The sequence below is a fragment of the Echiichthys vipera genome (assembly GCF_963691815.1).
Source record: "Echiichthys vipera genome assembly, chromosome: 10".
In the NCBI taxonomy this organism is placed as follows: domain Eukaryota; kingdom Metazoa; phylum Chordata; class Actinopteri; order Perciformes; family Trachinidae; genus Echiichthys; species Echiichthys vipera.
Window position 1 is genome coordinate 11078720 of NC_139835.1, and position 15454 is coordinate 11094173.

Here is a 15454-nt window from a genome sequence, read left to right on the forward strand (position 1 = left end):
TTTATAAGTGTTTATAGATGTTTTCTCATATGGACAATCAAGTTGCCCTTTCCCACATGTAGCACAGAACTGGGAATTGTCCTTGTCAGAAGCTTACTAACTTACTGGAAATATTCAGTTTGGTCCATGCTATGGGTGGTGTCTGCAGCCTTGGGTAGAGTGTGCAGGAGGCAGGACATGATGTGGATTACACCACGGTCATGTAGCCGATTTCTTATTTGGTGAGCCAATTGGACATTTTTTCGTTGGCATTTTTGTGTAATGACCCTCCTTCTTCACACTCAGATGTTTGTTTTCTACCTGTTTTGTGTGAATCATCAACTCAATTCACACATGGGCTCAAGTGGACATTACACAGACTTTGTACTCGGGAGCTGTCAGGGTAAAGTCCGTTTAATGTCCAGTTCAACTGATTCAGACATTTGTGTTTTCACATACAACTTCTCTGGGTAATGTGAAAGGGGCTCATATCTTAGTTTAAAAAATTAAAAAAAAATCAAAATCCAAAAAGTATCAGTGATCAGCGTATCAAAATATTGCCCCCCATATCTGATCATTGTGCGGAGCAAATGCTCAATAAAGGACAGTGTTAACCCAAATGTTATGGCAGGGCCAAATGATACCAACACAAAATCTGTCAAACACCTTGAAAAGTTGTCTACACCCTGTAGATATCCTGACACACACACGGTAACCCACATGGCCTCAGTTAGAGAGCCTGCACTCCCTTTTCACCACGGCTTCATTGACTTGATTTACCCGCTGGTTGACGGTGAATCTGTTTTACTGATCTGAACAGTTGAGCTCATGACATCGCAGAGGATATAATGACCCAGTGTGCTGCTTTAGACTTTTGGTCAGGAATGTCAGTTTTGTTTGACTGTTTTGAAGTGTCTGTATCATCATTACGTGGTGCATTTATTATGTTAAAACTTGGCTGATACGTCCAATAAAGGGATTATTTGGATGTATTGAAGTGGTGTTGTATGTATGACCATAGTCAGTGTTTTATGTGGTCCCCCAGTTTAGAGAAGCAGGCAGGAGTACCGGCACAGAAGCGGAGAAATGCTGTGCGTGGGGAGATGAAAAAAATATTTTAGCCCCCTACAAAAATCAATATTATTTTAAGTGTACACTCCACACTCCTTTGGCAAAAACAGTGATTAGTTCATTAGTTTGTGTTATTGTGTGACTTTGGTGAATCCAAACTAACCCTTCAAAACACCAAAGTCACCTAATAATAAAAAAAACTAACAGATCAGGCATTTTTTTTTGTCTGTGTTTGTTTTTTTTGTATTGAAGAGAAGTTCAGGGACTCTCCACACATGACTGTTTCAACCTCAACATTGTCTAGAAGTGACTCCAGACATGGCAGGAAGTTTTAACTCATGGAGATGGGAAACAAAAGAGTGATTAGGCAAAATAGAAGCATTACTGTAGCTTTCCACTTACTAAGTGACTAACAGAAAATACAACTAAAAAGGAGGGAAAAGGTCAAAGGGATAGTGCTTACAATTCCATTTGAAACACACAAATACAAAAATACAAATGCCTAACTGACTTAAAAATGGATTTTCAATTTTAAACTTTGAATGTACCCACTAAGGGAAATAAGCAAAGTTGGGGAAAGATGAAGCCCAGTCCTCTTGCTTTATATGGTGTTGAAGACATAAACTGGACAAAGAAAATAGCATGCACGGGAGAAAGGATTCAAATTATTACAACTGCCAAGAAAGGACAGAGATCTAGCTAGAAAGAGGAGAAGAGCAAGAGTGAAAATGAAAATTGATCTCTTGACTTGCACATTACAGAAGTTAGCTTGCATCACAGAGGGATCACTTCAATAAAACTCCAGGACATATAAACACTTTCCAGGCATTGAAACTTTAGGCTACTGGAGACTTTCCAGACACTGACGCCATTGACCTAATTCCTGCAGATCACTATCCGGACTGTGTAAAACTTATGGGCCAATACACTGCATAGCATCAACGCCCTGTAGCGAGGTTGCTTAAATAACGTCAGCCAGTAATAAGGCAATGCTAGATGACAATATCACATTGCAATGAAGACACAGACCCCCAGATATTTGATGGTAGCTTTGAATTTGACACAATAAGTGACTGAGGAGGGAAGACGGTTAAGTAGGAGGTTTTACTAGTTTACAGATGGTGGATTTTCTTCCCTGGATAACATTTCAATAGTGAGAGAGAGAGTGCAGAGTACAGCACCCCTGTGGCCAAACAAACCCTTACTTTTACAGTAAGATGGTTCTGGCGCCAGGCCCTACATTTTTATCTGAAAAATCTGTCATTGGGGCATTGCCTTTGTATCATGATTTCAAACTTATTTAAAGGTCCCATATTGTAAAAAGTAAGATTTTCATGTCTTTCTTTTGATTATAAATCAGGTCCAGATGCTTGTGATGTCATAACTATACAATATATAGGTAGAAAGTGCTGTTACTGTCATTCCCTGGCTGCAATGATGGTACAGGAACACCAAGAGTGCAGATCAAGGCAACTGAAAGGAGGCTGAGGGCGCACTCACACTGTCCATTTGAACCGTGCCCAAACACGCTGCACAGCTAAAGTTTAGTTCGTTTGACCAGTGTAAGTGCAACAATACTGCGCCCAGGCATGGCACGCTTAGTAAAGCACAGATGTACATGTACGGGCACGAGCGTGATGTCTATTTACATATATACAGTACGTCTGTTCCTCGCAACGGACATTTAAAAAGATAAGCCGAACGGTTCATGGTGGTTTGATGCAGAAGTGGAGTTTTTGCTGCAGATTTGGACAGTTGACAAAAACAGTCAGACAAAACTAAATCCCAGAGGGATGATGATGTATTAGCAATACGGCTGCAGCTCATTTTGAGTAATGTGAGTACAAATGGGCCTGGGAGGCAGGGGCGGGGAGGGAGGGGGGGGGGGCAAGTACCCTAAAGCACGGGGCACGGTACGGACGGACAGTGTGAGTGCTCCCTTAAGGTGATTGTATATTTAGTCTCAGGACTGCGTCAATGCTCATGCTCGTGCGCATGCTCATGCTCATACTTGTGCATCCGTGCTTTACTAAAGCCCACCTCTCTCAACTGGACCACGGCTGGGAAGCGTGCCATGCCTAGGCACAGAACAGTTTTACTCAAACTGGTCAAACAGACCGGATGGCCTTGGCGCAGATGCAGAAGTACCGGAAATGCTCACCAATCAGAGCAGACTGAGTTTTTTCTGGATGGGGGGCTTAAAGAGACAGGCCTAAAACAGAGCAGGGGAACATTCAAGCAGACAGTGTGAGAAAATGTTTTCTGAACATTAAAGCATGTAAAAGTGTTCTGGTAGAAATCCCATAATACAAGTAGGCTATGATCCTGAAAGTGAGCTTAGTATGTCCCTTGAAAGCTTGTTTACTTCAGTGTTGCAGGTTGCATGGAGACAAACATGGCATTGTTGAAATATGATCTTTATGTCTTACCTCATAGTTAAAAAAAATGTAGCCTAGACGAAGAGTTTTATGACCTGAAATTTGTAACCATCTTTGTTTCGTCAAAGTTTGTGTGCCTCACTTCGTCTACGTGCAGCGTGGGTAGTTGGTCTCTTCGTCGCACCTCCCTCCTCCGGCTCAGGCTAAGCCATGCCCAGATAAATCACTCCCACGGACTGGTAACCTGCACACTGGGGCCGCAGACTGGAGAGGAGCGGACTGATCTAGGAGGTTGAAGCACGGCAGAAAACAGGAGTTGCACTGGAACCGACTTCTCTCCGTCCCTGGTGAAATAAACTTTGCACAAGGAGCACCTTTGACCACGTTCTGCAATAGCCGAGTGGCTCGCGTAAATTAAACACCATGTCCGGCAGCACCATAGCCAGGGTGCTGGTTGCGCTCTGCATCGGGAGCGCGGTGAACTGCATGCCCAAAAGGACGAACAGGGCTCGGCGACAAGGACAGCAGCATCAGGTCTCCTCAGTCTCTCAGGGTTGGTTTTCCTCTTAATTTATTACTTACAAGAGTGATCTCGTGTTGCAGCAAGTGGTTCCTTAACAGGGGGTCACTTGTGGGACTTCGGGTAAATGATGAAACAGTTTATTTCGATCATGTGTTGGACATTTTTAGTTGTAGAGATGGAAAGTAACTTATCTATACTGTCGAGAACCTCATAGATTAGAAATTGCCTTTTTTATTTGGTTGATAAAAGCAAAATCAATTGCTAATCTTTAAATTTGGAGTTATTGGATTTACCTCAGCTCCTGATCCTGATCCTGAGTTCCTGATCCGAACTTTATCCGGATGTGTTAATGCTAATAATAAAAGCTCTAGAGTGAAAGAAAATAATAATTATAAAAAGAACTCTTGGCTTAAATTTTGAAGTTAAAAAAAGCTATGTGGAGTCATGAGATGTGAACAAAGAGCAAGCCTGGTGGGGGAGAGAGAGAGTGTAAAGGTGGTTATAATTCCCCACCCTGTGCAACTGATTTATTACTCAGCCCTGGGGGCCTTTGAAGTCCATTTAACACATCCAGAGTCAATTTCACAGGCATTGGTTAAGTTGTGTCCCATGATAACATTTTTTTTTCCTATTAAGGCTTTGGTTGTTTTGGTGTTTTAAAAAAAACCATTTGTCTTTTAACCATTATTACTAATTTGTTTTGTAGTTATGGTCAGGGCCTGACCATTTTCCAGTGGCTTCATTTATATTTCCACTTATAAAAAGGACATGCTAGTGTTTGTGGGTGGGTGTGTGTGAGGGTGGAGTGTGTTTTCTTTCTCTCACATTTTCCCTACACTCAATTTTAGCATAGGAGCAAAGGGAGGGGGGTGCGTTTTATTTGACCTCCCGCTGCCTGATTCTCGCTTGTACCAGAATATCAAAAGCTGTATTTTTTTCTCTGCTCTCTTTGTTTCCCCTCCTGTCAGATGGTTGCATAGAGAATGGTCAGTTCTATGGTATTAATGACCAGTGGGAACGGCCTTATTTGGGCAGCACTCTGGTCTGTACTTGCCATGGAATGGCTGGCATCAAGTGTAAAAGCAAACCTGAAGGTTAGTGTGTCTGTGTATTGATCTCACTTTTTAAACTATGTACAGAAAACAACACATCATTTCAAAATTTCCCCCATCAATCCATCTTCATTCCCCTCATCCTTTAATCAAACACACTTTTCCGTCGTTTTCTCCCTGTAGCAGAGGAAAGGTGCTACGATAAGATCAACCAGCAGTCCTACACTGTGGGGGAAACCTATGAGAGACCCAAGGAAGGCATGATCTGGGACTGTACCTGCATTGGATCAGGGAGGGGCAAGATCAGCTGCACCATCGCCAGTAAGTTTACGTTTCTGCTCTACAAGGAGCTGCCCCCGATGTCATTAACTGTTCTAACCCCAGACCACACATCCTAGCTCATGCGTGTCTGTATATATCCTGCTCTGCCAGACTGTGCCAGTAAACTGGTTAATCTCCATATTCTCCACACTTGATTAGCGACTGGTGCTGTGCAGCTGTTAACAGTTACTTGGGGGGTTGGATAATGGGAAAAACTGTGTGTTTTTTTTCCTTTGCTTTCTTTCTGTGCAAACACACATGCATATTGACCTCTCTGAAACCATACTTTCTTCCTTCTATCTACCCAGACCGTTGTCATGAGGGTGGGGCTTCATACAAGATAGGTGACACCTGGAGAAGACCTCATGAAACAGGGGGCTATATGTTGGAGTGTGTCTGTCTGGGCAACGGCAAGGGAGAGTGGACCTGCAAACCTGTCGGTGAGTAATTCTGACAGCCACTGACTGTCTGTCTGCAGGGTATTTTTTTATTAGGTGTTTTGTGCAAAATGTTTGATTGGTGAAAAAAGTTTTTAATTGATTTAGTAGCTCATGAGTTTCTGTTTCCTGCAGCTGAGCGTTGCTATGACAACACGGCGGGAACATCCTATGTTGTCGGGGAGACATGGGAGAAGCCGTACCAGGGATGGATGGTGGTGGACTGCACCTGTATGGGAGAGGGAAGCGGACGCATCACATGCACCTCCAGAAGTAAAAAAAACTTTTCTTTATTTCTTCTATCTATTGAATGGTCATCTCCCCACTTTCTTTTCTCCTGCCACTGTGCACAGAACAGGGCAGCATCATTTGAATGAATCAACTTCTAGCGAATGAGTTAAAGGCCAGCTTTGAAAAATCCATGAAATGTAACTTTCTTGTCAAATTTATTTAATTCACTTGTTTTCAGGATCGCATTACATTTCACAATGATGCTCTTATTTTGTCTTGTGTTATAAATCCATCGCACCACCTTTCCTTAACAGTTTTCACTGATCGGAATATGCTGAATTTTACAAAAATGTTATATCATTTTATTTGTTTTCCAGTTGAACTATACTTTCAAGTTCAAGAAAATCCACAGTTAAAAAGTTCAACAGCCTTAGTAACTTGTATCAATACAAATATAACACTACACAAAAACAGAGAGAGAAAAGTGGGTAATTAAGAACCATACAAACAGAAAATGAAATTAAAAGCTGCTGAAACACTGCTTCTCTTCAACAAGTCACATGTCAACACATATCAGCTTTAATCCCACAGCCTCTAACCTTATTGGAAAAGTTAAAGGCAAACATTGTATCTTGTGATTGGATGGAAGATTTTAACAGGCTATGGAGGAAACGTTTACCAGTTGTGTTTCCAATTAGGACCGTTACTTGCATCCTTAATGACGCTGGATGATGTTATTCCCTGTCGGCTTGTTGTGACATGCAAAACTTCAGGGTGGCCTTGGACATTTTTGTACTGGAGCTTATCGATAAATTGTTATCATACATATGTTCAACAAGTTATCAACAAAGTCTCAAGGCACAAACAGGGAAACAGCTGGTGGCCAGGAGGATCAACTCCCCCCAGAATAACTGCAGACTTTTAAACATGCACTCGGCACACTTACATAAAAGCTGTCTCACAGTTTCCATCTGATTCTAATGGATCCCTCTTATTCACTTCTCCTCTAGATCGCTGTAACGACCAGGATACTCTGACCTCCTACCGTATTGGAGATACCTGGACAAAGACAGACGCCCGAGGCCACTCGCTCCAGTGTCTGTGCACAGGGAATGGCAGAGGGGAGTGGAAGTGTGAGCGACATGCTTCACTTCACACCACTGGCCTGGGTGAGAAATGATAATATCCTTGTCCCCCTTTTTTTTCTCTCTTCTCTCCTGCTCTCTGTGTAGAGAAAAGAATGTATACCAGAGACAGATGCCGTGAAGAGGGAGAGATAAGAAGTCCCAAGTGTTGAAGTGAAAAGGACGTGTCATGTACCTCCTGACCATGACCTCATGAGAAAGAGAGATGGGGAACAGGGAAACGAATAGGGAGAAATGAAACATGGGAAAGTCAGAGGGGGAAATATACTTAAAGTGGTTTGAAGTGATTATTGGGTGTGAGACGGAAACATATGCTTGTTGTGACTCAGGGATGGTGAAAAACTCAAACTGAAAGGTTCTTTATGGGTTTTTTGTAAATGGCACATATGGGGTGCAGTCCTCTTTCAGTTGAAATGAAAGACAGATATTCATTTTATTGTGTATGTTATACAATGCAACACACAACTATATGTTGTTTCATCTGAAGTCATTCATGTTCAAAGATGTTTATTCTAATTAAGCTGAATTTCTTTAGCTACATCATCTATTAAAGGTCCAATATTGATAAAAAGTGAAATGAATGAAAGTTTATGACACTTGCATGTTTTGTTCAGCAAAATAATGAACACCACCTTTTTGATGCTTTCACTTGTATGGTGTGATAATGTCAAAGTTACCGAGTATTGATTGACGTATTTCATCTCATAGAACAAAACAATACCATTTCTTAAGCTAGTGTTAACCACAGACCTAATTTAAGGCATCTAACCAAAAACCCATTAAAAAAATACCATTGCCTTCGAGACCACGGAACCGGGAGTGCAAAAATACGGACTCACTCCTGGGTTTTACTAATTCCTACAGTACTCCATATGTAGTTAGAAATATAGTGCATGTGGAAGACCTGGAATTCTGACCAATCAGAGCAGACTGGGCTTTTTCAGGAGGGGGGCTTAGAAAGACCGGTGCTAAAACAGAGCGTTACAGACAAAGAGTGACCAGAGGTGTATTGAGACCAACTGATAGGGAAAATAATGTGTTTTTTGAACATTAATACATGTAATTATACTCTTCTGGAAACACAAAATACAAGTATGAGCTTGGAAATTAGCACAATATGTCCCCTTTAATAGGTTACATTTCTTTTGGGAAGATTTGATGTGATATAATTGCTGCCCCTGACCTTGATCCAACTGTACGTTCTAGGCACTGGCTCTCGTGTGATCACTAACATCCAGCCTGCAGTCTACCAGCCTGCCACTGTGTCTGAGCTTCCTCAGCTTCCTCAGGAGGGACCCTGTCGGACAGATGCAGGGCTTTCGTACTTCATCGGCCAGCGCTGGATGAAGACCCAGGGAACAAAGCAGATGGTCTGTACCTGTCTTGGCAATGGAATCAGCTGTGAACAGTGGGGTAAGATAGGTCCCTTTGTCTTTGAGAATTCACAGCATTCACTAATAGTGACCATAATCTTCTGCTAATTTTGGCAACTGGAATGCAACAAGCTCAGCTATGGAGTTGTCTGAGTAGGGACACACAATCCAACAGGTGAATGCCGTAGAGGTAATGAGCTGTTTTTTTATACCTCTATCATATTAACTGTATTTGTGTGTTTTCTATGGCATAGATGGACCAGCTCCTGTGTACGGTGGCAACTCTGGGGGTCAGCCCTGTGTCTTTCCCTTTGTCTACAAGGGGAAGACCTACCACTCTTGTATCTCTGATGGACGCAGTGATGGACAGCTCTGGTGCTCCACCTCCTCTGACTTTGAGACAGAGCAGAAATATTCTTTCTGTACAGAAAAGAATGGTGAGCAGATGTGTTGAATATTATTAAAGACAGGAATTATGTAGGAATTTTAAATTAAATTGGTAGTTGGCAAGGGATGTACAATTGTTTTTATAACAAACTTGATTGGGAAGAGTGCTGGAAAACTTGCTCTCGCTGTTGAAATACATAGGCTACTGGTGTGCTGTAGGCTATATAATGTTCATTATATACATTTTTACATTTGAAGATAGAAAGTGGACTTTGTCTTTTTGCTGTTCAGAAAGACAGCAGTGGTGAGTCTTTCTCTAGAAAACTATTAGCTAGCTAGCATCCAGCATGGGAAAAAAGGCAGCTTGCCTAGCGTGGTAATGTTACTAACATGTTTATAGAAGTTTAAAACGGAAATTCTACTAACAACTAACTCCATCTAAACATAAGACAAAATTGTTATTAACACCTCTGCTCTGAATTGAGATTTTCAGCTTGTTCGGTCAGTCTGTGAAGCTAGCGCTAGCTCAAATTGCTAGTGTGAAGTGATTTTTAGACAGTATCATCTATCATTGTCCCTTGTCTGTGAGGTATCCAAACTTTTTGTTAAGTTGAATTACACAGTACAGTATATGACTCATTTTAATATCAGTATTAGATAAATCAGACGACATTGTGAAAAACTAGCTAAGATGAAACCAAAACCCTGCCAGTGCCTCTACAAGCAACTGCATCGTATCTGAAACTTGTGATTATACTTGGTAGAAACTTATCAGTTTTAATATTACGTATGTAAACCATAGAACAATAATTGTATGGAGGTTTGGTTATTGATAATTCATGGTGATACCAACTTATATCGCTGTGTTTTTCTTTTAACAGTAATTGTTGCAACACGAGGCGGTAATTCTAACGGGGCTCTGTGCCAGTTTCCCTACCTCTATAATGGCCGAAACTATACTGACTGTACTGCTGATGGACGTAGAGATGGCATGAAGTGGTGTGGCACCACAACAGATTATGATGGAGAACAGCGTTTTGGGTTCTGTCCTATGGCTGGTAAGTGAGTGTGTGTGAGTTTGTGTGTGTGTGTGTGTGTGTGTGTTTGTGTGTATGAGATGGAGAGAGAGGGAAGTAAAGGGACATAGACTACAAATGTTAGGGCTAGAGGTGTTGGTGTTATTTGAAGTTATGTGGTACTGAAAGCAGATTTAGGCCACACTATTCTGAATGAAATTTTAAAATGTCATTGAAATGGAACTTTGAAGAAACTTGTTTTCACTCACATCAGTATCTAAATAAATAAATAAAATGAGTTTTCTAGCCATAGGGGCCAGTAATGTGATAAGCACAGCTAATTGCAGTGTCCCTCCCAGTCTTAAGTAAAATTTATCTCCGCCCAGTCTGAATCAACAAGTTAACCTAGGCCTTTGTATTAAGACCATTCTTTGACGATGAAAAGATTTGGCGTTTGACCTGATTTCATTTACATAAAAGCTATTATCAGAGTGATGTTAAAAGGGAGTCAGGGCTGATGGAACAGACACAATCTAATTTACAGTTCTTACACCTTTTTATTTATAGTCTAACCAAATCACATTGTCACAGCCCTGTAAGAAATGTGTTTTTGTGTTGTATCGGTGTCAATTAGGTTTCCATGGATAACAAAAGAGGCTGAAGCCAGCAAAACACTAGGGGGTCATTGACACTACACTAATGTGTGTGAAGAAGTAATGAAATGAAATGGTAATGGTGATACCAACAATGTTTAACAATAGAGAAAACCATGTCATTCAGGAGGAATTGTTTAGACATCAGAGCTAATGCGTGTTGATGTCCAAATACAGCCAATAGTCTAATTTTAAAACCACATAATTATGGCGGGTATTGCCAAAGCCAGTTAAAACAAAAGCAGCTGGGCGGTCACAACACATATCTGTATTGCCGAGGATGTCTTTAAAGGGGCAATCCAAGCAAGCTAATGCCTTTTTTAAACCAATTGTGGAAGAAACAGACATTAATTGAATTTAGTGTGTACAGTCAGCAGTAGTGACACTGTAAAAACAATATCTACTAATAGCAAGGAAGGGAAGCTGTAGATTAAACAAAAAAAATGATATTTACTGCTGTCTACATTAAAGTAGACTTCAAAGTAGACAGATAGAAGATCGAAATAGACTATTTGGCAGTTTGGAGTCGTTTAATTCTAAGAAAAATGAAGGGCTGAATTCATATGATTTCATTAGACTTATCTTTTGTAGTTTTTTTTCAGTGTGGAAAGAAAATAGGTGACGCTTTTAAAAAAAAGTTTTTTCCAAAGTGAAAGGATTTTGCAGTGTGCATAAGTTTAAAATCGACATGAGTGCATGTAGACAGCCTATACAAAAGGAACCCTTGTGGAGTTTTTTTATGATCAACATAAGTACCTAGCAAGTGATGAGATAATGGATTGTACACATTTTTACGCTTTTGTTTTAAAGCTGTAATTTTCTTCAGAATGCCTTTATCTACTTCAGTCCTAGGACCCACCTTTGGGCCGACACCCTGTTGTTAACAACACCCTGTCAAGATTTAAAGAGGGGAAAACTTTAGCAAATTGTGTTAAACTCAGTCCAGCAGTCAAAGCAGCAGGGGGGTCTTTGATATTGACATTAATGACTTCACAGGGATTGTCAAAACAAACATGGTACTTGAGATGTTAATGACAGTGTTTAAAGAACAGTAATAGCACGGAGCCCCTTCTCCTCCACCTGTGGCAGTCCTCCGGGAAGATGCTGGATAGGCTAATTTGGTGTCTGCCATGTGTTTTTGGGGTGGTAGCCCAACTGTCTGCACCTCTATTATGCAAACTGCACCATTTACAGTATTACATCCCCTGTTTTCTCTCTACCACTGTAACACTCAATAACATGACACTGTATTCGTCCCTTTTCAAAATCAGTGGTGAAGTTTCTGTAATGAAAAATGTGTTGCTTTAACACATGAACAACACACTTCAGAGAAAACCTGAATTTTCATTTTTATTACATTTTCACACACATTTGATTACTGATTTAGACCAAAAATGCCCCATCTGTGGCACATGGAAGGAGAATGATTTATGATTACGGCATACAAAACATTATGTGTTATGTCCCTGGTCTAGGGAAACTCAGACATAACTTGTGAAAACAGGTTTAACATGAAATAAAAACTCTTAGAAAGTGCTTAATATTTACAATGTGTAAAGGCAACAGGATGCTTCTAAAGTGACCAAGAACCCTTCAAAAAGGTTGCATGTCCAGCTCTCATTCAATCGATTTTTTTAAATCATCCTCACAATATCAACTTGCATCATTTTTATGGTGCCTTTTGTGTTCCGTTCAATACTCAAATGTGTTTAGTAAAATAATGTTGGAATAATAATTTAATTATTTTGTTCAAGTAATCAAGTGATTTGTTGTATTTCAGAAGTATGCAGAAAGGCAGAACTGAGTAAACTTCAGTTCATTTATCACAAGTAATATTGTTATCGCGTTATTAAACAGCATTTGCATATCGCACATTTTCCTAATATTGTGAAGCCCGAATCTCAAACCACCACCTAGATACTTGAGTATTCTATGAAATGCGCTAAAAATCTCCAGCCCTTAATATTTCTGCCCCAAGCCACAGCCTTGGTGCACAGTCTCCAAATGGTCTTTACTACCAAGAAGCAGATGGTCTGGCTCTGGTCCAGATTTTGCCTGGCATAGAAAAGTCCAGGCTGGGCTCCAAGACTGCAGATCTGTCCTTTGTCCATCCACCTCCCTCCTTCTATGGAGAGTTAAACAGATTCGTACATGGGCATGCAAGCCTATCAGTTTTTTCTGCTCCTCTAGCTCTACCGCACCACCATTGAAGCAGTGTCAAGCATCTAGTCCAACTGCTTCATGCTTTTATTCATTTGGATACAGGTCAAAGCTTAACAAAAGAGGTTAGAATCTACACTTAAATAACCAGTAATGTGAAAAACAGTCAAATGCCACAAATATGTTCTACTGAAATCATCTGGCGATGTGCAGTATAAGCAGAAGCACTCTATTTCTCACATGCATGCAATCACACACACACACACACACACACACACACACACACACACACACACACACACACACACACACACACACACACACACACACACACGCATAAATACAGGTCTCTGGGACAGCCACCCACCTTCAAAAACTTTCCATCTTTCCTGATTAAAAACTACTCACTCTTTTTAATAACCGGAGAACATATGGTGAACACACACAAGGACATGAGACAGCTGTTTCTGGCTTTCAATACAGGAAAATCGTCTTCTTTCATATGGACACAGGTGTTCTGTGACGGTTGTATCCTCTATGGCCTTTTGTAGTAATTGTAGGGTAGAATCAGTGATCTCTCTATGGGGGATCATTCATCATAGTGTGTTTGTGTCTGTTTTTATCTCATTGCAGGCATGAAAAGCTTGTGTTACTAACAATTTTGTATGATGTATTCATACGTGTTTGGATGCCTGCCTCTACATGTTCTTATTTTGTGCTGCTTTCAACTAAAGTATGAGTTTTTTCCAGTTTTTCCTTAAAATTCCAAACTTGAGTCAGAATAAATTAAGATCACAACATATTAGTATGAGCTTTTGAAACGTTGCTTGTCGTGTGTGTACTAGCCCATGAAGAAGTGTGTACGACCAGTGAAGGGGTGATGTATCGCGTTGGAGACCAGTGGGATAAACGGCACGATGTTCTGGGTCACATGATGCGTTGTACCTGCGTTGGAAATGGCAGAGGAGAATGGAGTTGTGTTGCTTACTCCCAACTTAAAGGTGTGTGTGTGTGTGTGTGTGTGTGTGTGTGTGTGTGTGTGTGTGTGTGTGTGTGTGTGTGTGTGTGTGTGTGTGTGTGTGTGTGTGTGTGTGTGTGTGTGTGTGTGTGTGTGTGTGTGTGTGTGTGTGTGTGTGTGTGTGTGTGTGTGTGTGTGTGTGTGTGTGTGTGTGTGTGTGTGTGTGTGTGTGTGTGTGTGTGTGTGTGTGTGTGTGTGTGTGTGTGTGTGTGTGTGTGTACATAGAGGAAAAAAGGTAATAGTGTTGCTGTTGGGGTAGTGTTTTTGTCGGGGTAATAATTAGAGAGTAATATCAGAATACTCTTGAGTGAAGAGGTGAAAGGTCACAGGTGATACAATCACTCACCTACCGAAAGGTCAAAAGTGATGCTGCACACCTGCACTTCATGGGGCTTCAGTTGCACCTGCATTACACCCCCCCCCTTAACACACACAGTTAAGAAGAGCAGATGTGCAAATTAAGTGATACACAAATAAGTTTAATTAAACATTTTCTCCTTCATGTCATTGCATGTTTTTTTTATATATATATATGGGTCTGTCTGTCTCCTGCAGACCAGTGTATTGTGGATAGCCTGACCTATGACGTGAACCAAACTTTCACCAAACAACATGAAGAGGGCTACACGATGAACTGCACCTGCTTTGGTCAGGGGCGTGGTCGCTGGAAGTGCGATGCCATTGGTGAGTTTATCATGTTACAGGTTTACACCTTACAGGCTGCACCATTTTCCCCTCACTTTCATTTCACTTTTATGTCACATATTGATTGGGAGCAGCATTAGCGCTGGCTCCAGAACTCTTGTCCGTGGTCCCTGTTGCATCACCTGGTTTTATATGACTCTGCCTTCAGATCAGTGCCAGGAGCCAGAGTCGAGAGCCTTCTATCAGATCGGAGAGTCTTGGGATAAAGTCATCCAAGGAATCATGTACAAGTGCTACTGCTATGGCAACAGCATTGGAGAGCTCAGCTGCGAGCCCCAGCAGTCCTACCCCGGTAAGATGTTAAATGTACATTAGTTTTTCGGCAATGTAGTGATACTGTATATACTTTAAGACACAGTCAGTCAAATTTTGCCATTCTATGGAAGCTGGTTGTAAAAGCCTTTGCTGCGCAATGTTGCAAATCAAGTGACATGTAGAATTTCCAGGCTGCTCAGGAAATGAGGGCGTTATCCTCTTTATAATGATTGAATATGATAGAAGAGGGTCGCACACACTGGCGGGAAGTCCCTTTATCTAGAAATTAACATGTTTTGACCTTCAACAGTGTTGCAGGATTTATTTATATTGTAAACCCAATAATATTTGTTGAAGTAATTGGTCTGCCTGTCTCTCAGAGTCTTGAGTTTGTTTGTTTGTTTTCCACCTTTTCAGTAAAAAAGTAATTTCCCAATCTTGTCACTGAGTCCTGACTCTGTTTCAGTCCTTGGTTCTATTTCATTATGTGGACTATTTTGAGTTAGCTGGCATCTCTCACCATCTTATTATAGTGTTAGTAAATTGCTGAAGCCTTGGGTCTTTTAAATAGAAAAGCCATGCTATATGAATTCTATAAAGAATGGACAAAAGGTTCACAGTAGCTGTAAAATAGATATTTAGTCCACAGTAAGGATGAGTCCAGTAATACTGTTGGTAAAATGAGCTAACTTTACAAATTGCACTCAAACTCCTGCAGTGAAAAATGTTTGTTTAAGTCACCTAAAAAAT

At 40.9% G+C, this 15454-nt stretch overlaps 1 protein-coding gene across 2 annotated transcripts in view; it reads left to right on the forward strand.

The window, feature by feature from the left end:
- The first annotated feature begins 3693 nt into the window (after positions 1-3693).
- The window catches only part of fn1a (fibronectin 1a), a 37208-nt gene continuing 25447 nt past the window's right edge, over positions 3694-15454 (forward strand). Inside the window, exons 1-12 of one of the 2 annotated variants that reach the window (XM_083921253.1) lie at positions 3694-3981; positions 4920-5045; positions 5187-5324; positions 5633-5764; positions 5897-6034; positions 7003-7161; positions 8344-8550; positions 8765-8947; positions 9779-9955; positions 13572-13727; positions 14300-14428; positions 14598-14741. In XM_083921253.1, the coding sequence (XP_083777379.1) occupies positions 3852-3981; positions 4920-5045; positions 5187-5324; positions 5633-5764; positions 5897-6034; positions 7003-7161; positions 8344-8550; positions 8765-8947; positions 9779-9955; positions 13572-13727; positions 14300-14428; positions 14598-14741 (1819 nt within the window). In that variant the 5' untranslated portion in view covers positions 3694-3851. The remainder of the gene's footprint in view (positions 3982-4919; positions 5046-5186; positions 5325-5632; positions 5765-5896; positions 6035-7002; positions 7162-8343; positions 8551-8764; positions 8948-9778; positions 9956-13571; positions 13728-14299; positions 14429-14597; positions 14742-15454) is intronic. The other variant, XM_083921254.1, reaches the window with a different exon arrangement.